General features: G+C 54.6%; 1 protein-coding gene across 7 annotated transcripts in view; it reads right to left on the reverse strand.

Moving 5' to 3' along the window:
- The window catches only part of Nfix (nuclear factor I X), an 82,066-nt gene that overhangs the window by 4,919 nt on the left and 49,850 nt on the right, over positions 1 to 27,297 (reverse strand). For 4 of the 7 annotated variants that reach the window (XM_055620800.1, XM_055620795.1, XM_055620799.1 and 1 more), the window contains 8 exons: positions 18,724 to 18,786; positions 18,428 to 18,502; positions 17,961 to 18,081; positions 16,335 to 16,471; positions 13,478 to 13,600; positions 11,143 to 11,318; positions 5,944 to 6,091; positions 3,862 to 3,953 (listed from right to left, as the gene is read on the reverse strand). In XM_055620800.1, the coding sequence (XP_055476775.1) occupies positions 3,862 to 3,953; positions 5,944 to 6,091; positions 11,143 to 11,318; positions 13,478 to 13,600; positions 16,335 to 16,471; positions 17,961 to 18,081; positions 18,428 to 18,502; positions 18,724 to 18,786 (935 nt within the window). The remainder of the gene's footprint in view (positions 1 to 3,861; positions 3,954 to 5,943; positions 6,092 to 11,142; positions 11,319 to 13,477; positions 13,601 to 16,334; positions 16,472 to 17,960; positions 18,082 to 18,427; positions 18,503 to 18,723; positions 18,787 to 27,297) is intronic. The other 3 variants (XM_055620796.1, XM_055620797.1, XM_055620798.1) reach the window with 3 other exon arrangements.

Here is a 27,297-nt window from a genome sequence, read left to right on the forward strand (position 1 = left end):
ACACACACACACACACACACACACACACACACACACACACACACACATACACCAGACAGACTATATATGTACACACCAGATACTGCCTCGTTCCATCTTGTCCCATCTTGTCCCAAGCCCATGCTGACACCAGGTACATACAGAATGCTGACCTGCTTGAGGTCGAAGCCCTCAGATAAATGCAGAGGGTGGGTAAGAGCCTGTGCTCCTATCTACTGCACATGTGGCAATCGTGAGGAGGCTGCACAGAAATGCCTGTGCTCTGCCTAGCTGGAGTCCAGCCTGCTAAGTTGGGGGGAAGGCACCAGGCAACCGAGTGACCAATTAAAAAAAAAAAAAGCCAATGATCCAGGCAGAATTTCATGTGAATTTTTCCAATATTTAAAATACTACTGGAGCCATTCATGGCCATGCATGACTTTAATCCCAGTAGGTAGATTGCTGTGAGTTGGAGGCCAGCCTGGTCTACATAGTGAGTTCCAGGATTGCCAGGGTTACATTGAGACACTCTGTCTCAAAAATAAACAAACACACTATCAGAGGCCAAAACCAGTGGCTTATGCTTGTAATCTTAGCACTTAGGAGGCTGAGGCAAGAGGATTGTTTGGAATTTGGGGACAATCGGGACTTTACAGTGAGTCCCAGGCCAGCCTAGGCTACAGAGTCAGTCCCTGTCTCAAAACTCAGACAAACAGAAAATACCATTGGACCCAGGTGTGATGAAACTTGCTAGTAATTCCACACCCAGGTGACTACACAAGGGGACCAAGTTTGAGGCCAACCTAGATTACATGGTGAGATCCTGGCTCAAAAGCAAAACAGAAATAGAAATCTCACCACTATTGGGCGAGGAGTGTGGCCTTGCCTAGCGTATCTGAGGCCCTGGGTTCCAACTCTATTAAAAAGCCAAACCCTCCTGCTCTGGGATAGGACTCCAATAGGTGCCCCTGTGAATGGGGACGGCTAAATACAAGAATTAGCGATGGCGTCAGAGAAGCGCAGATCTTGCTCCTTTCGTGCCAGCATGCAAGCCCTGTGACCTGACTTCAGCCCTAAACCTAAAGGTGGAAAGAAAGAAGTGACTGGACAGAACTGTCTTCTGACCTCCACGAGCATGCACGCATGTGCTCACACATGTGTAGGTACTCATGTGCACGAGTGCACACACTCGCAAGTAAAAATAACGCTTGACCTTCACAGGCCCTCTAGAATTTTCTGCTGCCTGGTTTCTGAGCGTGAGCTCTGGAAATGTGGCCTGCAGCTAGGTCCACAGACTGAGCCTAGGCCCTCGGGAATGTCAGGTGAGTGTCCTGCCACAGAGCTCTCTCTCCAGCCCCAAGCTTTTCTCTAATTAATGTCAGTGCACACCCCGACATGTGCCAGTGCTCACGAGGAGGAGAGAGCAAAGGATGCACATCCCAGAATTGTGGGCTGCACAGCAAAGGGTACTGCCTACCAGCAAGGCTGAGCGCCTGTGGGATGTGTGAAGGCCTGCCTCCCGCTGTAGGTTCTCTAGCAGCTGCTCAAAGTCCCACTTGTCCACTCATTAAAAGCCAGCTAAGGCCCTGAAAAGCTGAGGTGGAAACCCAGGGCTGAGCTTCTGCACAAAGGGAGGAGGTCAGTAGTGGCACTCTGGGCTTCCAGCTCTGGCATCCTCTGGGGCCCTGGGGATGGCTAACCCGGGCTCCTACTGCTCCAGGCCATGGGACCCACCCTTTCCTCTGCTTCCCTAACAAACACCTGGGACACGGTGGGGCCCGCACCACGGTCGGAGCTGGCCCCTCGGAGTTTCCTGTACTATGCGGCTTTATAGGCTCAAGAGTGGGGGGCTCATTGGAGAATGAAGACTCCATTTTAAGGCCTGCAACAGGAATTTAGTAGGGCCTCCACACAGGCCCCAGGAGCACCAGTCTGCTGTCAAGGCCAGGCAGCTTTTTCTGCTTACCCCTCTCCTGCTTTCCAAGCCAGGCCCAAAATTGATTAAAACTAAGTAAAAAGCACTGTGTAGGGAATGATAAAATTGCTAAAATTTTCTTTTCTTCCCTCATTCTATTGTTCTGTCTCCATCTGGTGCTCCAAGGATCAGCTAAAGTCACTGGTTACTGTGGAAACCACTCCTGATTGTCCCCCTACAGCCGCCTGCCTGCCCCTAGGCCCATGGGTTCCTGCGCTGGGAGTGTGTAACTTCCATCTCCCTAAGATCCCCCAGACACACCTGCCTGGTCAAGGGCCCTGGACCAGGCTAAGGCTCGTTTCCCTACCTGAAACAGTAATGCAGTGAGGAAGAGAGACAAACTGGCCTAAAACTCTGACTTGGCCTCAAAACATCCAAGTAAAGTGAGCAGGGAACGTGAAGGAGGCAAACGCCAAGAGAGAGGGAGGGTCCTCACAGCCGAGGAGCAAGAGCAGGCACTGCACTGCAGAGCAGGAGCGGCAGCAGGGGGAGCGGGAGCGGGAGGGAGCAATGGAGCCCTTCTCCCGGTGCCAGCCCAGAGCTGGGAGGGGCGGCCCGCCTGCTGTCCCTTCCTCTGGCACCCCCTCCCACCTTCTGCCAGCAGAGCTTTCTCGGCCTCCCTGGCACAGAGCAGAGGGGGCTGGCTCCAGACCCTGCTCGGAGCCATTGTTTTTCTTCTCAACACCCCCAAGTTCAAGTTCATCTGGGTGTTACATCATGTCTGGTTGCTCCTGGAAACCAGACGGGTCAGACGTGACTCTGGGGAAAGGGGGTGGGAGGCTGGAGGGGGTTGAAGTTCCCTTCTCCTCCCCTCCTCACCACTAGGGAGCTCCGAAGTTTGAAGTTTGACTAAGTTGTGTGTGTGTATTAAAGAGAAAGAAAGAAAGAAAAAGAAAAGACCCTCAAACCACAGACACAAAACTTGCATCCACCAACTTTCTCTAGACTGGGGCCTCAGCAGAGGCGGGGCAGGAGACAGCAGCGGTGGCCCTGAGGCTCTGAGCAGGAGCAGCTTTCCCAGGGCTGAGGAAGCCGGCAAGGAACTGTTTTGGTTTTGTTTTTGTTGTTGTTGTTGTTTTTTCATATATATATAAAATTTACAAAAAGAAGAATATCTGTGTGTTCTTTCTAGAAAGCCCTGGCCCTTTAAAGCTGCCCCTGGCCTACTCCTGAGTGGGTGACCCCTGTGTTCTAAGGACCCTGGGTGGTGCCCGCTCTTCTCACCTTCCAGATGCAGGCACGCAGGAGACGTCCATGTGGGCACGTGTGCACACACACGAATTGCAAGGTAGTCTGCTCGGGGAGGGGGGGGCCCATGCTGGCAGGCAAGTTTGGCTTGTCTCTTTTTGAGGAGTGGGGGGTGGTGTCTGTGGGTACTGGGGGCTCCAGCAGTCTGACTTTCCTCCTAATGGGACTTGTGGGACTTATGGAAGAGGCCTCCAGGACTGCAGCCAGCCCTACCCTGCCCTCGATGCCAGTCTCTGGGCATGCAGCCCACTAGACCTACTTTGTCCCTTCCACACCTTCATCTATTCCACCTAATGCCAGGGAAACAGGGAAAGCTAAGGCTTCCTCGGGCTGGCCAGGGGCTAGGCAGGGCAGGAAGAGATCCAGAAGATAGGGCTTTCTTCCTAGTCAGCGCCTCAGACTTTCATCTTTGCTCTACCAGGACAGCCCAGAGGCCTCTAGCCTTGGGTTGCCTCTCCCAGGTCCAGGGCTGTTAGAGCTAATTATCCAATTAGTTGATTAGCCAGGGAGCCTGAGGCTGCCTAGGGAGGCTGCTCAGTTGGGCAGAAGCCTGGGCGTGCAGCTCATTGCGAACAGCCCTCCCCAAGATCTGGGTTTCTCTTCTCATCCCAAGGTGTGCCCCGCTGTGCGCACCTCTGCATGCATGGAGCATCTCCTACCTGAGACTGCTGTGGGATGTTCAGAAAGTTGCCGTCCCGGGGTCCGATGCTGACAAACCGGTTGGCAGAGGAGGCGCCTGTCGTTGTGAATGCTGTGAGGAGCAGGGGAGTGAGGAGAGAGGGAGAGACCAGGTCAGGCTACGGGGCCCGCCTGGGCACTGCCCCTCTGGGCGGCTGAGAAAGGGAGAAACTAGGTTAGATGTGCTGCAGCGTAGGCTGGCAGCAGGAAGGATGAGTGAGGGGCTAGAGCTTGGGAGACCAGGCTCCAAGCCCTTCCTCTCACTGACCACACGCATACTCTCCTGCCTCAGCCTGTCAAGGCTGGGGTGAGGAAGGGCCCTTGAGCCTGCAGCTGAAGTTCCTTGGGCCTAGTTCTGCCCACTGCTGAGACAATGCTTAGCACCAGATTGACTGGTGGAGTCCCTGACTTTTCCGCTCTCGAGGGGCAGTGCAGAGGTGGGGCTCGGCAGGTGAGGTGAGAGCACGGTCCTCTCACCCAGGCCACCTCTCCAACCCCACGGTCTCGCTGGGCGCTGCACCACTTACCACCTTGGGCAGTCCCACCGGCTGGCAAGTGGCTCGGGAACTCACAGGGGTCCAGTGGAGGGCTGAGCCAGCAAGAGTGGTCACAAAAGAACCTGTGGCCTGGCTGCCCGGCTTGTGTGGTAGAAAGGCTGCGGCCCATGCTACTCTCTTCCTGCCAGTGCACCAGGCCAGGTGACAGAGGAAGAGGCTACAGACAGAGCCCCAAAGCCCCGCCACCTGGGGGGCAGCTGTCCAGTGCCCCAGGGGACAAAATGAACCCAATACCCTTGAGCTCTTCTGGGATATCCAGTTGAACATGACAGTTGGGAAGCACTCCCGGGGGGAAAACCGAGTGTCAGAGTTTGTCTGGGAAGCCCACCCCTGTCCGTGCCAAACACATCCAGGACCTGCTCACCAGTTTCTGTCCCCCCTTCTCCAGAAGTGTGCTCTAGCCTAGCTCCCTTCCCCACTCTGCCCACTTCCAGTGACTATGATCAGGTCTAATGGCATATGCAAATGAGAAGATGACATGGAGAGGGCGGGAGGGGGGAGAACTCAAACCACGGGAGAGAAGAAGAGACAGCGCGAACGACAGGAGTGTTGACATGGACCACCCTCCCACCCTCTGCTGCACAGCTCCAGCTCAGACCTCTGCCCACCCGTCCCAGCCCAAGACAGCGCGCCTTCTGCCTTCGCCTTTCCTTCACGTCGGGTCTAGCTGGGACCTCTCCATTTAAGAGTTTTCTTCTCTTCTCTTTGGCAACATTTGTCATTGGATTTAAAGGAAAAAAGGAAGGAAGGGAGGGGGAGAAAGAAAAAGATGAAGTAAGCCGGGACCCAGTAACCTCCCTTTTCCTTGGAACTTACAACCTGGGAAAGGAATTGAGGGGGAAGAAGGGAAGGAAGGATGGGAAGAGGGGAGAAAAGGAAAGAAGAAAAAGAAGAAGAAGAGGAAGAAGAGGAGGAAGAAACCAAACGGGAGACTGAGGAAAGAAGGGTTGGAAGTAGCTTCCTGCATCTTCAGAGACCCAAAGGGGCCAGATGGAGGTAAGGGGCAAAAAGAGATGGCAGTGGCATCACCTTGTGGTCACACTTAATTTTTTTTTTTTTAGTGTGTGTAAGGGAACAACAAAACAACAACAACAACAACAAAAAATTGAAAAACAAAACCAAAAAAATCAAAAAACAAAAAAACAAAAACAAAAACAAAAGCAGCAATCAGGCATGAAGATGGCATGGCTGTGCCTCCCGCCCCCCTACCCGCGCCAGCACCCCCGGCCCAGTGCCCCACTGCACTCTCCCTCCCGCCCCCCAGGGGGGCCTGGGCCAGGGCCTGGCTGGGAGCAGTGGGCAGGGCTCATGGGGTGCTGGCCGGTATAACTGAGGCCCAAGAGGCCATGGCCAGGGCTCAACCCTGCTCGTCCGTCCGGTGGGAGGCTCTGAGGCACTCTGGGCAGGGGCTTTGTTGGGAGGGGGCGCTCCTCTCTTTGCAGTGGAGACTGTGTAGATGGGCCAGGGATGCTGGGCGCTGTGGTTTCGGTTTCATCGTCCACTTACAAGGTGATGGAGGAGTCAAGGCGGCGCCGTCTGGGGCCGTGCTGGTGGTTTTGGAATCAGGCATAGGAAGGGGCACAGGTCTGGCCACTGGAGGCGGCGGCGGTAGCAAAAATGACCCCGGGACTTTGCCCTGGCCGCTACCGTTGGGCTGCGAACAACATAAATAGAGTGACGCATGAAGGCACATCACACACAGACACACGCTCCCCTGCGCGGCCGGCCACTTGCTCCTGAGAGCTGGCGCTCCCGATGGAAGATGCAGGATTGGGAGGGAGGGTCCTTCCCTCTAGGCACAGAATGGAGGAGGGTGTGAGGCCTCTATTTGGTCTCCTGGGTGTTTCTCTCTGCCTCTTTCTTTCTTTTTTCCTCTTATGAAGTAGTGGGAGGGAAGAAGGGGAGTGTCCGACGGGTGATTCCTCATTTTTCTTTCTTTTTTATTTTTTTAAGATGGGATCTTACTGTGTAGCTCTGGCTGGCTTCAAACTCACCATGTAGACCAGGATGGCCTCAAAATCACAGAGAGCCACTGCCTCCGCCTGCCAAGGGCTGGGTTTAAAGGTGTGTACCACCAGACCTGGCTGATTTGTCAATTTTAAAGAACATGTTCTAGGTATAGAAATGAACACATCACTACACCTAGAACAGTCATGCTCATGGTAGGAAAGAAAAGCCAGCACCTCCAAGGTCCCAAAGACACACTCCCTCATGGGCCTAAGTGGGGCTGGCTGACCTGCCAAGACCCACAGGCTTGCCAATATCCACCCCATGGGGAGCCTGGCTCAGGCGGCCATCAGCACTGTGAAGCTCACCCTCCGTTCTATCTCCGGCAGATCCTGTTCTGCGAACACTGGGCCACTGGCCTTTCCTATAAAGATCAGCCAGCGAGGAAAATATGCCATTGGTGGCTCCAACTTCTGTGACGTTTTCCAAGAGTGAGTCCCTGATACTGCATGCCCTCAGGAGCCAGGGACCTTCTGCCACCAAGATCCAGTCCTTGTCCTTTGTGCCCTCTTTGGCCTCAAACTTGCGTTTCTCCTCCAGGACTCACGCCTGACCGTGCCTGGGTCAGCTTCAAGGCTTCAGGGAAAGTACACACCACAGGCTCCCCAGCCACTGGCAGGCGCAGTTTCCCTGGAGAGACCTGGAACATGCCTCCTGATGCTTGGGACACAGCCCTCAATGCCCACCTGCAGCAGCTCAGACGCGGGGAGGCCTGGCCCCAGCTCTTCTTTTCCTATGGAGCAAACTTCAGTACTTCTGTCCACTCAGGCACAAGTCCTAGGGAGGTCTTTCTCTCTCAGCTGCCCTTACACTGGCAATTCTCCTGCCTCCATATCCTGAGCGCTGGTATTATTAGCGTGCACCACTGTCCCGGCCAGTGCTCCTCCTATGGGAGGACAAATCCCAGGAAACAGCCCCTCCCACCTGATGTCTCCAGATAGCACCACCATTCTGTCCTCACTCACTTGGCTGACAACAAAGAGATTGAAGGGGTCAGGGAGTGGGGCCACCTCTGCTTGGATAGTGACTGGCTCTACTCAGTGCCCTGGGTGTCTAGCCTTGGCCCAGGCATTGTACTCATGCTGTGTCTGACCTTCCGATTACTCACATCGGAACAGTTCTCACCTCGGGGCCATTCTGCTCCCCCTACGTGAAAACGCTGGCAATACCTAGAGCCACTTGAGGCCTAGAAGATGCTTTTGGCATCAAGTGGGTGGCTTCAAATCTATATCCTCTAGCTCACAGGATGGAAGTCCATCCTCCACTCAGAGCTAACGGCACTGTCTCTGGGAAACTGTGATGTAAAGGAAGTGTTAGTCTACCCATTCTACAGCTGAATCCAGTGAAGTTCTGTACAGGAAAGTGGTTCACCCAAAGTCACTTGGTCATGCCTGGAGGCAGAGCCCTATCTGTCTGGCCCAAGAGCCTCGGCAAGTTCGTGAGCCCTCTTCTCTAAGAGCAAGTTAGCTCAGCTCTCTCCCAAATGTCCCTCTGTCTAAGAAGCATGGCACACTCTCCCCAAGGTTCACTAAGCCCCTCACTGACCACACCCCATCTTTTGTCCCAGGCATTTCCCATTCTGTGCTCCCTGGACTTTGCAGAACTCAGGCTGAGGGAGGGAGGGGTCATAGTACAGACCTGCTCACCCCAGAGGTCCCTGCCTGAAGCTCCTTCCTGTACCCCTCAAAGCCTGCTCTGAAAGCACTACAGAGCCACACAGGGACCAGCCAGATTCTTGGAATCATGCTGGTCTCCCTTCTTCCTGGGCACCCTCCGCCTTCAGCAGAGTGGCGGCAGCAGCTGTTGCCCGGGCTCCAGCATGCCACAGACTCATGTGGCACTCAAGTCCTGCTTGTAGGAGGCAGGGCCCCAGGGATTCTGCCTCAAGTGGGACTGCACTGTCCTTTCAGACTTAGGTCATCACACTCGCCTGACAAACACTTAAGTGAACATCTGATTCTCCTGCCTCCACCTCCCCAACGCTGGGATTACAGGCATGCACTGCCATGCCCAGCTCCTGCTCCACTTCAGTCACGCCTGATCCAGGGCTCTGGTTCTTCTAGCCACCAGCCTTTATCCCTAATGACGTGCTAGATCTGGCACACTATTCCCCCACATGCTTCGTTCTGCCATCCCTGCACTCAGAGCATCTGGAGGAGACAGCCAGTGGCTGCACGGCATCCCTGTGACCTGGACAGGAGTCTTTTGTGCCAGATACCTTTCTAGAGAGTGACTCTTTGGTTCTCCAAAGCATCAGGACCAAAGGGCACGCTCTCCAGCTCTGCAGGGGTACCAGTGAGAGCCAAGCAGCAGCCTCTCCCCTCATGTCTGTGGCCTGTCTGGCTCCCATCCCATTCCCCCCCCCCAGGCAGGAAATGGAACAGCCCCACAGATCACAGCCTCATAGCTTCTCCGTGGGCTCTAAGCATCTAGGACACAGCATAGAGGCCTCTGCCTCTTCCAGAGCCTGACTCCTGCAAGAGTGCCCCACCTGATGGGCTAGTCATCATGTTCAGACATATTTCTAGAAGTAACTTTCATCAGGCCTGGAACATCTGAGTACTAGCTGGGATACAAATCAAGGTATTACAATTTCAAAGTCTTCGGCTCTGCATGACCTCAGGAGCTGAGTCGGGGCTGAAAGGGGTTTACAAGCTGGCCCAACACTTGCCTCTTACAGATGGTGGCATTCCTGCCTCCCTGAGTCATCATCCCCATTGGACCATCACCAGTCCTGGAACACTGCTAGCTAGGACCCTGCCTCCTGTCTTTTGCATCACCATGAGTGCCTTTTCCATGTGACTTTCAAAACAAGTACCCTAGACTGGGATGGAAGAATGAAATATTAGGGTGCCTGGGACCCCTTTTCTAACAGTCTGTAATTTTCCCTGTATGGATACTTGTCCTGAAAAGCTGGTCTGTAACCTGGGGTTCCTGAGGTGGCCAGGCAGGTGCTCTAGGTCAGTGGTTCTTAAAGTGGGAGCTCTAGCCAGCAATCTGGGAACAGGACCTTGGTGGACACTTGGGCTCCACTTTTGCTGAAATGAGCAGAGGACTCTGGGTGGCTTTTCACATCTACTAAGTCTGAGGACTGTAGCTCGACTGTGGCCAGGGAGAGCAGCATAGTCTCTGTTTTCCAATAAGCCAGCCTCTTCCCCAGCGTGAGTGTGCCTCTCGAGCCTCTCCTCAGAAGCCCTGTGGGTTCCTGCAGCAGGCTTTTTTCTCGGCCTCAGGTCACAGAGGAAGTCCTGAGAGGATCTCCCTGCTCTGTGGTTAGAGATGGCTCTTTGCATTGACCTAAAGTTCCTAGGTCCTGCTCATCTGGACTCCAAATCTGCCTGCCTCTGCAAGTGAAAGATCAGGCCAGGCAGACATCCCTCTGGAGTCTGCTCTATCTCTGGAGTGGCAATCAGGAGTCAGTTCTACCCCTCTATTCCCCTAACATGGGCAGAGAGTCAGGAAAGCCACCAATGTGCTCAGCTGTAGAGTCAGCAAGAGAAACCCTTGTGGAGTAAAGTAGGGAAGAAGATGAGGACAGCAGAAGGGTGGGGATGAGGGGAGCAAAGACACAGAAAAAAGGACCGGTCCCAGGATGGACAGGGAGCCAGGATGCAGACCCTAGCCCAGCCCAGTCATACTCCAGAACCAGAGAACAGCCATTCTTCCCAGAGCACATCAAGGCAACAGAGGACCACTGCTGTCCCCTGGACTGCCTCTGGCGTGGGCTTCCAGAGCACCTCTCCAGACCTGCTTTCCAAGCCCCTGGCATCCTCCTGCCGACTTCTCATGGCCAGGCTTCTGAGAGAAGAGCTGGGGAGTCTTCATGCTGCTGGGCTGCAGAACTCCCCAGAAGTCTGGACTACCAAGTCCCATCTCACATGACCCCTAGAGACCGAGCACGTCCTGTCAGCATCTCTGGCCCATTATCTTTCTGTATAATTCCTTTGCTGAGTACCTTGAGTTTAGACCAGGCCCTGGAGCTGGCTAGTGGAGAAGGAAGCCACGGGGAGCCCCATTGTCCCACGGACTGTGGGCCAGAAGGCCTTTGCTCTAACCATAACCATGTAGGAGCCCTTAGTTAAGAGTCCTGGCGTAGGAATCTTCACACAGGCTTCTCACATGGGCCTCACTGAAAGCCAGAGGAGACAGACTTGACAGCCATAACCCAGAAGAAGGAGGTACTCCTGGGACCTGTCGGGGGGAGGGGAGGGGAGGGGAGGGAGGAATGATCCCCTGCCCCACAGAGTGCTGGGAAGCCTCACACCATGGAGAATCAACAGTCCAAATGTCAACAGTGATGAGCCAGGCAAACCCAGGTCCAGAGTCTGTCAAATTCTTGACCCTTGAGATTTTTGGAGAGGTGAGGGTCCAAGGCCTAGATTGGACAAATTATATGCTCCTTCCTACTGGGAACCAAGGGTCAACAGGAAGGGCAGGAGCCCCTGCTGGGAGGCAAGCTGCCCCACCTCCCCAGCCCTAATAGAGAGGCCCTAACACAATGAAAGACCCTGGCCCCAAGCCCGCCAAAACTGACCACACGGCTGATTCTGCGGGTTCTCTGCTGCTCCAGCTCCGCATACGCTCCTGACTCTTGGCCCTCTCCTTGTGAGCCCTCAGACAGACAGACAGATGGACTGACTGACAGACAGGCAGACACATAGATGGGGTTACGGGGCCTCCTGCGCCCTCTGGACTCACCTGCCCCGTGGCCTGCCCCGAGCCGTCAGAGCACACAAACTGCACAAACTCCTTGAGCGAGTCCTGCCCATGGTGGTGGTGGTACCGGATGGTTGGGTGTGTGAAATACGGGCTGGACTGCTGGATGATGGACGTGGAAGGGAAGTGCAGCGCTGATGCTGTGGCCCGGGGGCTCCCTGTGTGCACACAGGCAGGGAGAGAAAAGGGTGTCAGAGCAGCCACACGGAAAGAAGATGCAGTAGCGGATCCCGAGGAAGAGGTGGGGTGGGGCATAAGCACTGTGCCAGGCACAAAACCCCTCAGTCATCTAAACTGAAAAAATCATTTTCAATGCAATAAAAATAAATAAAAAATAAACTGGCAGGTAGTACCTGAGGGCCAGCTGCTTGCGTCTATAAATAGTGTCTGACTGGTGCCAGGCTGGGGTGAGGTGGGGCAGGTGAACAGCAAGCTCCAAGTGCAGGGCTGGGGCTGTTTAAAACTGTCGGGTTACTTTTCTTTTCCTCAAGACAGGGATTCCCTGTGCAGCCTGGCTGTCCTGCACTAGCTCTGCTGGCCGGGTTGGCCTAACTTACGGAGGGCCGCCTGCCTCTGTCTGTGGGGCTAACGGTGTGTGCCACCACACCTGGCCAGGAGGTTGCTTTTCTTGTTTGTTTGTTGGGATAGGGCTTCTTGTAGCCCAGGCTGAACTTGACCTTGATGGCCTTGAGTTCCTGATCCTCTTGCCTCTACTTCCTAATGCTTGGACTAGGAGCTTGTGTCTGGCTGCTTTTACGTTGTCTGTTTTGGTTGGTTGATTTTCTTTTGTTTCTGCATTACCGGGGATTGAACTTGGGTCCATGCATGCTGGTGGAGCTTTGCCACTGAGCTACTGTCCCAGCAAACGGTTACGTTATTTCCTTGTTGTAAGCTTTTGTTCTTAATTTGTTCTTTTTTGAAACAGAGTCATACAGCCTCAAATTCTTGATCCTCCTGTCTCAGCCTCCCCTGTGTGGGATTTCAGGAATTGGCCTCATCCTATGTTTTGCAACTGTTTTTTGGTTTTGTTTTGTTTTTAGAAATAACACATTAATATATTACTTATCTGAAGGATTGAGGGTCTTTTTTTAATTTTTTTTTATTTTTGGTTTGGTTGTTTTTTGTTTGTTTTTTTTGTTTGTTTGTTTTGTTTTGTTTTGTTTTTTCATCTTTTCTTTCTTGCACCCTTGGCAAACACCTCACTTGCCCTGCCCTAGATGTGAGCTTTCCTAAAGGACAGACAACAGGATTCCATGGCTCCAGGGACTCTGGACAGACAGGCCCTGCCTGCTCAGGGTGGACACCTGTACACACACAGCTTCAAATGTATAAGTGGGATGCACGGGCCTCCTTCACTATGCACTCACAGTTCCTACCCCTGTACAGGCCTCATCTCTTCCCCAAGTTCTCCCCCTCCCGTCTGTTTCCAATCAGCTCACTCTTGCTCTCAGTTTCATTAGGGGGCTGAGGAAACTTGGCTTCTCTCTGGAGTTCATAAAAATGGAGTGCAGCAGAGTGGAGCCTGCCTCCCTCCCACTGCCTGCACAGGGCCTGGGCTCCCTGCCCCCACCTTGTGGCCACCACACCCTGCCCCAGCGCTGGCTGCCTCTGGGCTCTAAGCCAGGAGGCCCCAAGGAGGAAGCTGGGAGGTAAACCTCCCTGTTGTGTCCTGTAGAAGAGAAGAGAAGCATGGCAGACACAGGGCCATGTGCAAACAAAGGCCAGGCCTTTCTGCCAGATGGGTACTGAGGGAGGAAAGGAGCAGTGAGGGAGAGCCAGGTTCCCAAGTGTCCTGTCTGACTCCACCCTCAGGAAGAGCCAGCATCTTCGCAGGGCCTGGAGAGATGTGCCCTCAAAGTGGCAGGACAGTCTTTTCCATGGCGAGCCACTTGTCCTTTTGGCCCAGCCCTTCATCTCTGGGAAAGGCAGGGAAGCCCAGATTAGGTGACAGTTTGCCCTAGGACAGACACCAGGAACCTGGACTGCTGAGCAGTGCTCTTTCCAATCCACAGGAAAGCAACTTGGCTCAACTACTTGCTGGTGGGGGAGGGGGAGGCTGCATGCAGCTCCCAGTGAGCATGTGCAAAACATGCACCCAGCATAGACTTACAGCCAGAGTTAGCACGTGGGAGGGGAAAGAACAGAGTGGGCAAGCCTGGTTCTCAGAAGTACACTGCCCACCCCATGTCTCCCCACTGCTGTGCCACGACCCACTCAGGTAGCCCAGATCCATCACTTGGAGTGAGCCCTGGCCAGCTGCCCTTTGCTGTGGCTGCCTCCCCGCAGTGTCCCCTCAAGCCCCGCCCCCATCTCTCACCTGGTCTGACTCCAGCAAGCACAGGCAGCGGGTGGTGGGTGAAAGCCATGCGTGGGGAAGTGCCCTGAGAGGAGAGGGCGCTGCAGAAGTCCAGCTTTCCTGACTTCTTTAGAGAAGCAGGGCCTGGGGGGAGGAAGCAGCGACACGCAGGTTTAGCTGGCTGGGGTGGGCAGCCAGCAAAGCAGCCTGCTCCTTCTCTCCTCAGTGCCCAGCAGCCCTTCCTCCGCCTCGGGCCCTGCTCTGCTCCTCCTGTGGCCTGACCTCAGGGGTGCAATCTGGCTATGGTTGCTTCTGCAAAGAGGAAAATGAGGCCCCTGGTAACACGGGGGAAGAGGATGCTGGGCAAGGGTGGCAAAGGAAGGCATTGCGCTTCCTGACGGTTGGCAGGGGAATTAAAGGAGGTGCAGGGCTAGCATCTAGGAAAAGACACATGAGGAGCCCACGGGAGCCAGCTGGAGAACGAGGAGTGATGGGCCATGAAAGAGGTCAGAGGACAAGGGTGAGAGGCACAGGCTGGGGTCTGTGATAAGGTGCCCTGAGCCCTGGAATACTCTGGCTTGAAGAAGTCAAAGCTCCTTTTCTGGAGAAAAGGAAAAGGGAAAGCATAGTTAGAGGACCCCCCTCCCCCAGTGGTGCAACAAGCGAACAAAGGCCAAAGTCGGGGGGGTGGGAGGAGGGCAGAGAGCTGGGAGAACCCTGGGGACAGAGCCAGAGGGCAAGGACTGCCCTGGCCACAGGGCTCAGAGAGCGGGGTTCTTCTCTGCCCTGGTGCCAAAGGTGAGGGTGGCATTCAGCCAGAGACAGGGGCACAAAATGATCCTGTTTGGGCTTTGCCTCTGAGAGCCAGAGATTGCAAGCCAACGTCATCCCTGCCTCGTATGCAAAGCATCCAAGTTACAGGCTGGCAAGCGGGGCTCCCAGGGGCACAGTCTTTTGGTATGTCTTGTCTTGGGCTGAGCTTCCAGGCCATGCTGAGACTGACCAGGCAAGGTGGTGGTGAGGCAGACTTTGAACTGCGGTCTTTGACGGATTAAATCTAGTTGGTTTTGATGTGAAAGGGGAGCTACAGAATAGAGACCCAGAGTTTCAGCCGCAGAAAGAGGTGGCGAGGGGGGGGGAGGGCGAGCTCCCAGCGACCAGCAGAGGTGTTATCTGGCAGCAGCTGTGTACCACCTGATAGCTGGCATGGTGAGGAGGGAGAGAGCCCCACCAGCTGTGCACAGCTGTCCCTGCTGCTGCACAGCGCCTACCCAGCTGTTCCCATCCTGCAGCTGGGCTGCTTAATTGGCGATTTGTCGCAGCCCAGGGAAACAAGGACAAGTTGTGGGGTAGGGGCCTGGGGGTGCAGTGCATGGCAGGACTGCCAGAAGCAACAGAAATGGCAGGCGGTGGAGCAGGCAGAGGGAAGACTGCAGAAGCCTGGTGAAGAGGCTCTCGGGAACATGGAGAGTCAGTGGCAGTCAGCAGGTCCTCGGGGTACCCTAGCAGCCAGCGGTCCCTGCAGACAGAGGATGTCGCCTGCCCAAGGGCAAGCCTGCCTGGGACCTGGGACATAGCAATCATCAGACTCCTCAACTCCCTCTATCCACCTCCAGGGACTCCCGCAGGGGTGTGTGTAGGTCACATTGGCCCAGGCCCTGTCTGCCACAGGAAGACCCTGAGAGGGACCGCCAGTTGTGCTGGGGTACTTTTCCACAGAGCACAGTCTCCACTGGTGCTCTCAAGGGTCCAAGTACAAAGTCCATTCTCTCAGCTCAAGACCAGGAGGTAAGCCTTGCTGTCTTTGCATGGAACCAAAGCCAGGGGCTTGCACTGGCCCTCTCAGCCCCATCTCCACAAGACAAGTTGCCGTCAGATGAGACCCCAGCTTAGACAATGAAGCCCAGTCCCTAGCTCCATCCAGACTGTCCCCACTCTATCTAGAGCGGGCAAGTTCTGTATGCACTGTACAATAGCAGGTCTACACTTGTGGGTCTCAGGGCCTCAAGGACAGCCACAGCTTCTGGTGGGCACATATTCTTCCCTCTGTGCTTCTAGGCTACCCACGTGATCAGCCTGCACTGGAGCAGCCTGTGGCTGGGCCCAACAGGAAGCTAGCTCAGTGAGGACTGGGAGGTCTGGGCTGCTTCCTCTGGGCTCTTTAGAATCTCTGCTCTTTGCTAGCTTCCCATGACAGTTCTGCCCTCCCATCCTCAGTTCTGAGCCTCTTTGTAAAGCTGGGCCCTAAGGCCAGGGTTAGCCCACCTCAAATCCTTCTCCCTGAGGGCATCTGGCAATGTCTGTGAACATTCATAGTCATCCAAGGGCAACCGGATGTGGTGGAGCACCCTGCAATCCCAGCGCTTGGGAGACTGAGGTAAGGGCATTCAGAGTTTGAGGCCAGCCTGGCTGTTACATAGCTAGGCCCTGTCTCAAAACAAAAAACAACCAGCGAAAGGAGGGGGTAGATGTTTGCTACTGGCATCTAGTGGTGGAGCCTGGAATGCTGTGAGCACCTTCCAATACAAGGGCTGCCCCTGCCTCAGAAAGCCAGAGGCCTCAAATACAACCCTGGGCCCAGCTTGGAAAAAAATCATTTAATCCAGGGAACCGCAAGTCTCTAGGGCAGGTCTCTAGGGCCAAGGGGCCTATGAAGAAGAGGCCATGCCCTAAATAAATGGCACTGTAGGCTCGGTAGCCGTCTGCTCTACTCACCTTGCCTACAGGCCAGCTACCAACTTCGGTAGCTGAGCTCCTCACCCTATTCCCCTCCTTCAGTGTGATCTGCCACCCTTAGGCCCAAGAGCCTGTAAGTGCCGCCTGGCAAAAGAGGGCACAGGGAAATACGGGCCGCCACACCGCGACTGCCACGCCATACCTGCATCCACATCATTGGGCCATCCACTGGACTGGCTGCTGCCAGCTGCTGGGGAGCGGCCTGTTCCCGGGTAGAACACATCGTCAACCGGGCTCTCCATCTCACTGTCGTCGATGGACTTGGGGCGCTTGGTGGTGCTGAGGAAGAAGGGAGTCAATGGGCCAAAGCTCCAGGCAGCCATCAGGTATTGCATGCTGGTGAATGCCAGCGTCTGAGTAGAGCATCTCTGGCCTGCTCTACCTTGGGTTATAAGAGATCACTGAGGACCCATCAGAGAATGGGCAAAACCTTCATCTGCCAGCTTTGCCCGGCCCACTGTTTCCTATCAGCTCTCAGCTGGGCTGGGTCATTAATGCAAGACTAAAACCATAAACACCAAAGGCTGGAGAGATGGCTCGGAGGTTAAGAGCATGTACTGTTCCTATGGAAATCCGAGTTTAGTCCCTAGCGTTCATGTCAGGGAGCTGTAACCCAGGTCCAAAGCCTCTATCCACGTGCACATAACCACACCAGGCTCTCACGACGGCACATGTCTTTAATCCCAGCACTCAGGAGGCAGAGGCACACGGATCTCTGAGTTTGAGGCCAGGCTGGTCTATAGAGCAAATTCTATGACAGCCAAAGCTACTGTCTCAAACCAATAGCTACTGCCTCAAACCAATAAACAAAAAATTAAAAAAAAAAATTCAAAGCCACTCAGTGAGGCAGAGGCAGGCAGAGCTTTGTGAGTCTGAGGCCAGCCTGGTCTACAAATCTAGTCCAGAACACACGGCAAGGCTACACAGAGAAACCCTGTCTCAAAAAACAAATGAACAAACAAACAAAAAACCAAAACCATGGGGCTAGGGAGATGGCTCAGAGGTTAAGAACACTGGTTGTTCATCCAAACGTCCTGAGTTCAATTCCCAGCAACTACATGGTGGCTCACAACCATCCATAGTGAGATCTGGTGCCCTCTTCTGGTGCACAGGCATACATGCAGACAGAATGCTGTATAAGTAATAAATAAATCTTAAAAAAAAAAAAAAAAAGAAAAACCAAAAACAAAAAGCTACATGGTGAACAAAAATGTCCTAGTTAAAAAGGAAAGGCTCAACCTTCCCATGCTGACCTCCCATGCTGACCTCTGGCTCTGACCTCAGGCTCGCTCTCCCAGGCATCGCTCTCCTTCTGCAAACAGCCCTCCCTATCCAGATCTTCCTATGTTCCATCTGCTCTCAGCCCTGCCCACACATGCTGTGGCTGGAGGGAGCTTTCTGGAACACTCATCCTACCATGGCCTCCTGTGTTCCCCATTCCCCTAAATGAGTTCAAACGTCTTCTAGTCTCTAAAGCCCTACATAGGAGTCATCCTGGCAGCATGCCCAAGTCTGACTGAGAGGGAGGCTACTTTTTACCAGCTCCCTACAGATGCCACCTCTACAAGATATGCCCTCTCTGAGCGTCACTTCCAGGCAGAGCCATGCCTTCTTGTGGTTTGGTCCCACGATCAAGCGCTTCAGGACAGCATAAAGCAGGGAACTCAGGGAGTGGCTGAGCCTGGTAACACCCTGGAGTGCCCCGACGAGGAGGCATACCTGCCTAGGCCATCTGTGGTGTCTAGGAAGGGGAGGGGCCCTTGCCTACCTGGTGGAAGGAGGGGAGGTGATGGACCGCCGTCCCAGGGTCACTTGGTTTATGTTGTAGTAACTGGGGCTCTCCAGGTCCGCCAGTGAGAAGTTGGGCCCTGATGCGGTTGCAACAGGAGCTGGAAGACAGAGAGGTTGATGAGGTTGGAATCTGCTGCTTCAGACCCCATGGGCCAGTTAGGTTGCCATGAGCCATTTCCCAGAAGCCCAGGAAGAGCCCACTGTGATGTCTGGGCTGCTGGGAAGAACCCTTTCCTAGGTGGGGTTTCCTGGTGGGGTTGTAAGGGAAAGAGCATTGGTTGTGGGTTCTCTAACAGAGTTAGAGACGGGATTCTCCGGACAACTGCTCCTCCCAGCTCAGGGCCAAAGGGGCAGAGAGTCCCCGGTATGTCATCAATATAGCTCTGTGAGATCTGAACGCCACCTCTGTACCCCTAGTCCTGTCTCTGACAGGAGACAACTTACTTTGTGATACTCTCACCAGCTCTGTCACATTCCAGACCCCAGACGTCACAAAGCAGTCCTGGAAACTTAAGTGCCCTGAAGAAAGAAAATGGATGGTGAGTGGGGTCAGAGCAGGAGTGGGCGCCAGCCCCCATTTCCCTGAATTCTCCCCTGCTCGACCCCATCCCTTCAGGATTTCCCATTAGCCCTCGGGTGCCCCTCAAAAGGGGGGTACAGCAGCGGAAGCCTCCCTCCTTGGGTGGCAGCGGAGGTCACTGGAGAACTGGGAAGGGAAGGAGGATGGGGTGGGCACTGACCGTTGGGCAGTGGTTTGATGTCCGCATCTCCTTGCTGGTTTGAACTATCTGATTGTCCGGATTCTGCGGGAGAAACAAAAGGGAGAAAGGGTCAGGAGAAAAGTCTCATACAACTACTGGCCAAGCGGCCACTCTCCAACTTTGGGCACCCTCTCCAGGGCTATCCCAGGGGACTCCTGCAGAGGAATAACAGCAAGTGCTTCACTCCCAACATCGTGGGCTGGACTGGTCACTGTGGCGTGGCGAGGGGCACCCTGGGCAGAGTGTGCAGTGGCATCGCTGGCCTCTCCCCACTAGATGCTTCGTTGTGACAAACCCACACTGCTCAATGAGCCCTGAGGGACCGAGCTGCCACGGGTAGGTAGCACTGACCAAGAGGCAGCAGTCAGGAGGATATCAAGGGAAGAAACCGGCGATGGGCGCTGTCCTAACAGGGCAGACCCTCAGAGTCCTCCCTCTCCCAGAGGGCCATTCCCACCCCTAAGTTCATTAATTAATGCTGTTCCTGTGGGCTCATGCCCCCTCCATCTCACCTTTATGCGTACAAGCAAAGCCTGGCAACCCGGGGGGGGGGGAGCTGTGCCCTGCTGCCACCCGTTCTGTGCCAGCCTGTCTGGGTTGTCTCATGCCCCACTGCCACAGCTGCTCAGAGGGAGCCTGAGACAAGGGCCTATTGTGTGGTGGAAGCCCACAGAGGGCTGGGGGCAGGGTGGAGTGTGTGTGTGTGTGAATATTTTGCCGAGCTTGAGAAAGCCCCCACCCCACCCTACCCTCGCCCTCCAGGTCCTCCAAAGCTTTGTGTGTGCCAGGGGCAAGATGGGGACCTCCATAATGCCTGCCTGGGCATGACAGCTGGTGAGAGGGTGGGGTGCTGAGGTAGGTTGTAGGGCGATGGTAAAGACTTAGCTATTCATAAGGACCACAGGGGTGGTATTTGACACTGTGCCCTGGCTCTGGCCAAGGCTTATGCTGAGCTCTCCAGAGTGGCCCAGCCCAGGTCACTGGACCATTCACCCATAGAAACGTGTATAGCCTGCTGGCTCCTGGGAGGGGCTGGTGGTTGCTACTCTCAGAGCCAAGGCCCTGTACGTTTGTGGCTGGGAGCACTGGCCAGGCCCTGGACTACCTCATGGGATGACAGGTAGAAGGATGTCACTTTGGGGGCCCTGATATCCTCTTCCTTCATCTTTTCTTTTCTTTTTTTCCAATTTTTTTTTCTCTCTTGGCAGTGCTGGGGATTGAACTGAGGGCCTCATGCATGCAAAGCCAGAGCTCTGCCACTGAGCTAAGCCCTGGTCCTCCAAAAAAAATTTTAATTCCAAAAAACAATAGTAAATCTTGTAGCCGGACTTGGTGGAGCACACCTGTAATCCTAGCAATCAGGAAGGCAGAAGGAGGCAGATCTCTGTGAGCTCGAGGCCAGCCTAGTCTATAGAACCACCAAGATACAAAAACAAAAACAATAATAATGATAGTAACAAATAATCTTGACATGACTTAAAGTGGAGCTTTCAAAAAACATAATAATAATAATAATAATATTATAATAATAAATCTTGCTATGTCTTAAGAAAGTGGAGCTTATGAGAAGAGTGCTCACAGACGTCCCCTCTGATTTGAGGTGCATCCTTCCATGTCACTGAGGGCCACCTCTTTGCTTGGCATTCTTTGCCACAGGGGGAGGGTCTAGGGCCTCCTTCTATAATCTCTGACTGTATCCTGAGACCTTACTGTACCCTGGTATCACACAGTATGGGCTTTCTTCTCTCTCTGGATCCCTGTGTCTGAATCAAGTCCAAGTCAGTCCAAGCAGAAGCCAAGGGGTCTAGGTGGCAGGTGGCCTATGCTAGGGCCTTCTCAGAACTCCACTGTGAAGCTCCCTGCTGTGAAGGAACCCCACTGTGAAGGAGGACACAGCCTCAGGACTGGCATGCACAGTCTGTCAAAGAGTACATGGCTCATGTCCTGCTGCCCGGTAGCCTGCCATGGATCCTACTCATCCATGGGACCAGCATAGCCCCCAAAGACCTCTAGGCCTGGGTCAGTTTGAAGGAGCTGAGAGTCCACCCCATACGGGTGCAACTGGCCCACTGCAAAAAGCCAAGTAGAGAGGGAGAGCTGTGCGCCCGTGCGTGCGTGCATGTGTGCGTGGGTGTACATGTATCCAGCCAAGGGACAGAAAAGAGTAGGGAACGTGACAAAGAGAAGGAGGTGCGCCAGCAGCTAAGGCAGAGACAGACAGGAAATCCTTTTAAACCAGGACACTTCCCAAAAGGGTGCTGCTGTTATTACTATTAGTTCATATAAAGGAGCAAGCAAGAGAGGCAGGAGAGGATGAGGCCGGATGCCACGCGCCACCAGGCGTGGCTCTGGGCGCTGCTGGCAGCCATTTTAGACCTTGGCAGCCATCTTATGGCTGGCGGCCCTAGCCAGCATTGCCACAATGCCGCCACCACCAGCCCCCAACAAGCTCAGCTCAGCTCCAGGACAAAAGGCAGAAACACTGGAAGTCTGGACCTAGGCTCACAGGCAAGGGAGCCAGCCCTAAAGCCAGGGCAGCTGCAGCCAGGGTCCTTCAGGTCTGTACTAACCTCAGCTTTTATATCCCTGCCTGTGCCATGAAAGGGCAGGGAGGATGAAGCTGGTGCCTGGCAACACTGTAGCTTTACAGAAAGGCAGCTGAAGCCCCGAGTACCATGTCTATACCCAAGGACCTACCAGTTATGCAAGAATGGACCCCTGCCCAACAGGGCCAAGGGGATCTTGGAAGTAAGGGATGTCAAACCCTGTCAGCTCGGGACACATCCTGAGTAGACATGAGAAAGGGGGGTTGGCAGGGAATCAGACAGGCCACTGGGTCCTCAGTGGTCAGGCTCTGGGGCCAGCCAAGGGACATCCCGCCATCCAGAGATGGGAGCCAACGGCCAGCTTTCTCATGTGGTAGGCTCTCCGAGACGCCTTAAAACCAGGTCTGTGCCTGCTCTGGACACCCCAAGGGACCAGCAGCTGGGTCCCAGGGCACCTGGACCCCTTTTTCTGCCCAGGACCCCTGGAGGAGGTTATAACAGGGCAGAGAGAAGGAAGGCCTTTAGAGCAACCCCTCCTCTGGCCCCGCCTCATAGCTGCTTGGCTTTTATCTGGCAGAATGGGGCTTATCAGAGCCACCAGCTGAACAAACACACAAATCCACGGTTAGTGAGAAAAAATACTCTGCCTGAACTCTTTATCTCCTGTTCACAGGCCTTGCACACTGCCCACTGCCAAAAGCACAGGAGGGAACCCGAGGCGGTACAGTGGGGGCTGAGTTCTCCACTCTGGAGGTAGAGGGTGGTCTTCCCCAGCTCTGGCCTCGCCTTTTCGTCTTGGCCACCTTCTTTTCCTCCCTCCTTGTCCCCAGTCCATCACCACTCTTCTCTGGGAGCCCCTGCCAACGGGCAGACAGTAGTGAGCCCCTGCCCACACCCCCTTCAGTGTCTGCTTTCTCACTGGGGACAATGGGCCAGCTGGTGGCCTGTGGAACAGCGGAGGGACAGGGATGATACTGGCTCAGACACAGCAAGGCAGGTGCTGCCTCATCTCTTATCCTGTCCTGCCCAGCCCACACTGGACACTGTCACTGTCACTGGCTCCTCAGTTTGCTGTGGCTATGTCTCCTGGGGGCTTTTCTTGCTTCTGCCTCTTCAGCTTGGCTGCCACGCAAGCAAGAGCTACAGCTCCAGTCTCCATTCAGCGCAGTCTGGCCCAGGCTGGGAAAAAGAAATAAAGCTCCTCCCTGCACTCACTTTCTGCAGAGCCTGGGGCTCCTACCACTTCCTTCAGAGAAGGAACCAGGACAAACGGTTCACCACCACCTCCCCTGGACCCAACCCAAGACAATTCAATGGTCTCCTAAGTCCCAGAGTTGAAGAACAAAACTCCTCCAGGCTCCAACGTGTCTCTCTCTCTGCCCTTCGAATGGAACTGCCTAAGAATAGGTCCTACCCTTGTTTGATGGATGCCCTACATGGGCAGGTAGCTTGAGCCCAGCCTACCTGAGCCAGGTTTGGCTCACAGTTCATTCTCAGTACTAATGTGTGGTTATGGGTCAGGCCACTGGTGAGATGCGAGTGTACAGCTCTTGTCTTTCTCTGAAGACCCAGGCTGCTCATACAAGGTATGCCTCTGAGGCAGAGGCCACCCTGCCAGTTGTCCTGGCTACTCTGCAGGGTTTCTGGAAGGCAGGGCTGTGAAGGGGCAAATGATACATTTGGATTGATTGGGCATGGGCTCAAGTGGCTTCTACAGAAAGGCCCTGACTGCAGGTTCTTGCAGGAGTGCTCTCTAGTCTCTCCTATACCACAGGTCATTCCCCTGCTGTTTCAGGTGTCAGACAGCATGTAACTGACAGGGGCCAACGTGGGCTCTTCCTTTTCCTATGCCCCTCAATGTCTTTTGGGACAGAAAACAAAACAAACAAAAAAACAAAAACAAAACACAAAACAAAACACCTCCCATAAATCTGCCTGTCTCTTATCTCTGGGTTTTCTTTGGTCCCTAAGACTCTATCATTCACTCTACGTTCCTGTACTTCCTTGCAGTTCCCTTTCTTCCTTGATTCTGTCTGCTTGCACATGTGTGAGTGTGAGTGTGAGTGTGTGTGTGTGTAGAAGACTGCCTCTTAAACAGAGCTCTGGAGGACAGCTCTCATAGCCAGAGCCCAGCATTGCCCAAAACCCTGATGTATGTGTGTGTATATATATCCCCAACCACAGACAAGGATGTATTTATGGCTCCTAGCAAGTGAGGGAGGAATTCCTGCTCACTACAGCCAACACTCCACGGCTCCCACGCGAAACAAGCGCATTCTGCAAGGGGGCAGCTGCGTTTAGCTCGCTGGCCAGCTGCCTCCATGGACTTCACCCAACATATTCTTTAGGGGCCAGGAGGGGTGCACAGATCAGCCTCGGCTAAACTCCAAAAGCATACCTAGGCATGTGGGTACACTCAGATGAGCACACTTGTTATGTACCCTCCTTCACCAGCTGCAGATGCCACCAGCCCTTTCTCAGTGTCAAGAACTGGTGGAGTAATACGGAACATCCAGAGCCACAGAAAGGAACACCTCAACTACGGCAAACTGCTGGTCCAGAGGCAGGCAGGGTGTCATTCCAGATCCCACTTCTGCCCTCCCTAGGGCTGCCTCTCATCTGCCTGCCTCGCCCCCTCCTCTGTGATTCCGGAGTGTCCAGGGCACAGGAAACCCAATCTCAAGGAGAGCCAGAGGCCCAGCCTGCAGCAATCAGAGCTGCAGAATGTGACTATTGTGCCTCCTGAAACCCAAGTCAGAGAATCCGAGAAACCCTGAGGAGGGGCCCGCCATGGACGGGGGCTGGGGGAAGGGTCACAAAGGGGTTCTCCCTGTCTCAGCAAACAGGACACTGGGGACCTGGACTGAGGAAGTCCTTGAGCGTGCAGGGCAGCCAGAGGGCAGAGGGAGGCGGGGCTGGGCAGACAAGGGGCTTCTCAGGTCTCCCTCGCCCTTCCCTACGTTCCCTACCTGTCCCTGTGCTAGCACAAAACCCATAGCAGTCCAGAGGCTGGGTCTTCCCTCCTGTCACCGGTAGATTTTCACAGCTCAGATGCAGGAACCTGAGCAGGAAGCACAGCCTTGGAGCTGTGGGTGGGTAGGGAGGCTGCACCATGTTGCCACCAGCCCTCCTCTTTACTCTCCCTCCTCACCTCTGCAGCAGACCTAAAGGCTTCGGCTTTGACTTGAGTCACCTGTCAGGGGAGCAGTGGGTGCACCAGCGGGGGTAAGTGAGAGAAAGAGGAAGAGACTAAGGCATCACCACAGGGACACAGGGTCTATCTACCTGAGGGCTGAGGCAGAAGGAAACACAAGCGCATGTCCCAACAGGTTGGACAACAGAGACCCTGGTGGACCATGGCTAGCATGGGAAAGTGACATTTTACCCTCCGCATTACTTTCTGTCCCTGCATCCTAGGGAGATGAGTCTGCGGATCCCCCAGGTCGAGGGTGGAGCCACTGGTCTGCTCTCTTCCTATAGTCCACGGCCAGGCTTTGTTTAAGAGCCTCGGGTCCTCTATGAGGAGAAGGCTGCCCTTGCTTACCCTCACCCATGTTGTGGAAATGGAATCCCAATTAGAAGCTCTCTAGCCACCAAAACTCCCTCTCTCACCTTCGAATACAGAGAGGGTATTCCTAAACTCACGCTTTTCTCCTATAAAACAGGAGCGGGGGTTCTGTCTCTCTGGTAGAGGCCAGTAGAGGAGAGGAAGGAGGTAAGAATGTGAACAGATGCACCCAGGGAGGGACACAGGCAAAGGCCCCCAGCCTAAGACGGCTGTAAAGGCCCTGAGCCACAACACTGGAGAGGTGTGCAGGCCCACGGGTAGACCCAGCACTCCCAGGCCAGGAGAAAACAAGTAGACGAAGGCCTTACAGGGCTCGGTAGGCAGCTAGACTGTCCCATCGGGATGCCTCAGAGGTGCCACAGGCAGGGAATTCCACCAGAGCAAAATTCCCACCAGAGCTAATGGGCAGGAGACGGTATAGAGGCTGCCGAAGGAGCAGGTAAGCCTCTCAGTGGGATAAGGGGAAGGAGAAGCCACCTGGCCCAGGCTCTCTTCTCTTCTGCTTGAGTCTGAACCTCCCAGGAAGACACTACTGGTCTAGGCTGCAGGGGAACTATATGGGTACACTACCAGTCTGGAGACCCTGGCTTTATCCTAGCACAGAGGAAGCAAAGAAGACATCTAGTTAAAGGAGGACAGAAGTCAGGCAGGCAGCAAAGGCACGGGCCACTCAGGTAAGATCCGTGTTCCAGGACCTCCCAGGCTAGCGGCCTCAGTAGAGTTCACACTGGTTCCTTGGCTGTAGGTTCAGGTAACACCTGCCTACTGGGTTCCTGGATAAGGAGCAAGTAGGAAACACGGCCCAAAGCAGCTCCCTGAATGCTGGCTATTCTTACGTTGTTGTTTCTCTTCATCTCTGCTTGCTGAAATGCTACCCCGCCCCCACCCCCGCCAGACTCTGTTCAGATGCCACTTCAACTCACCCATGACATACTAAGTATATCCAAGATTGTAGTTTTTGGACCCAGGGGCCCCAGTAGTGAGCAGCGGGGCCTGGATCACTACCTTCTGTAAACAGCAGCAGGGAATTTCTCAGCCACTGAAAGGCAGACCCGGATGCGCCCTGTTACAAGTATGTCCTCCCTACAACAGTCATTAGTAAATGGTCTGGGGATGCTCACCACAGGGAGAGACAGGGAAAGACACCGGGAGATGGGCACGGCCAACAGAGAAGGGGGAAGACAGTCCTGCCCTTGGGCTCCGGGGTCCCAGCTTTAACTACCTGCCTTGCACTGCCCTGCTCAATCCTGGAGTTGAGCGGGCTGAAGAAACCCTGGAATAGCAGGCACCACCTCCTGCTGCCCACAGCCCTGCCTTCTTTATAGACAATCCACCTCTGGCCATGTTGGCTGTGCCAGCATTTGCCAGAAGCTGCATCTAGCATTTCCAAGGGCCTGAATCCAGGGATCATATGATCGTGAGGTCCAGACAAGTGGTCCCTAGCCTAAGAACCTGGCCCTCCTGAAAGTGATGGGTAGAAACTGACAGTGGAGAATGCCTTGGAAGATCTGTGGTGGGGTGGGGAGCGTATGCCCCACCCCAGCCCAGGGCTTGTAGAGCTGAGCCCCACCCCACTCCCTCTCTCTATTTCCAGCATTGCCCTTTCCGGACCTTTGAGTTGCCCAGGCCAGGCCAGGCCAGGCTAGGCTATCCAGATATCCACGCCTATCCCCAGCTGCTCCTGGGCTATTAATAGTGTTTCCCCTTCCCAGGACTGGGTGACACCCCCCACCCCCACCCTGCCAAACACATTTGCCCTTGGTCTAATTGTTCATGAAGGGAAAGAGTACTAGTCCCTAATGCCAGCCCTAGGCTGAGAGGGGCAACAGAGGCTCTGAAGGTCACATAGGTGACTGACGGGGACCAGCAAGAGCTTCCAGGAGGGGCTGGCAGAGAGGGAAGAGTTAGGAAGGGAATTAGGGCCAGGCCAAGAAGCCTGTGGAGAGAGGCCTATGCAAAAGGGCCAGAGGTCACCTTGGGGACAGGTAGAAGGGGAGCAAAGAAAGGAGGCAGCAAGAGCAGAGCGCTGCTTTAGGGGTAAAATGGAGCTGAAAGGGTGATCCGCTTCTCCTTGCTAGCATCTACGTACGAGCATTCGGCAGAGAAACCACAGGGCCAGAAGCCTCCATGCCTATCCCCAAGATTTCTGAACAAGTTGAGGGGTGAGGGGCAGAGAGGTGAGTCCAGTCAGCCTAGCACAGGGAAGGCCACTAGGCTGTAGTTTAGGAAGTGGAGCCTGAGGGGTAGAGACGGAGGGACAGGGCATGTGCCCTTGCACCTCTGCTACCCGGTGTTTCTCTAGCCCTGCTCCCCCTGCTGCCCACTGCCCTGCCATCCCAAAGAGAACTCATCAAGAATGCTGGGAGCCCTAGTGGGAAAAACCTGGCAGAACCCACCTACCTCAACTCACCATAGAGGGCAAGGTGGGCAGAAGTACCC

Source organism: Psammomys obesus, unplaced genomic scaffold (assembly GCF_907164565.1).
Source record: "Psammomys obesus unplaced genomic scaffold, mPsaObe1.curated_primary_1811, whole genome shotgun sequence".
Taxonomy (NCBI): Eukaryota; Metazoa; Chordata; class Mammalia; order Rodentia; family Muridae; genus Psammomys; species Psammomys obesus.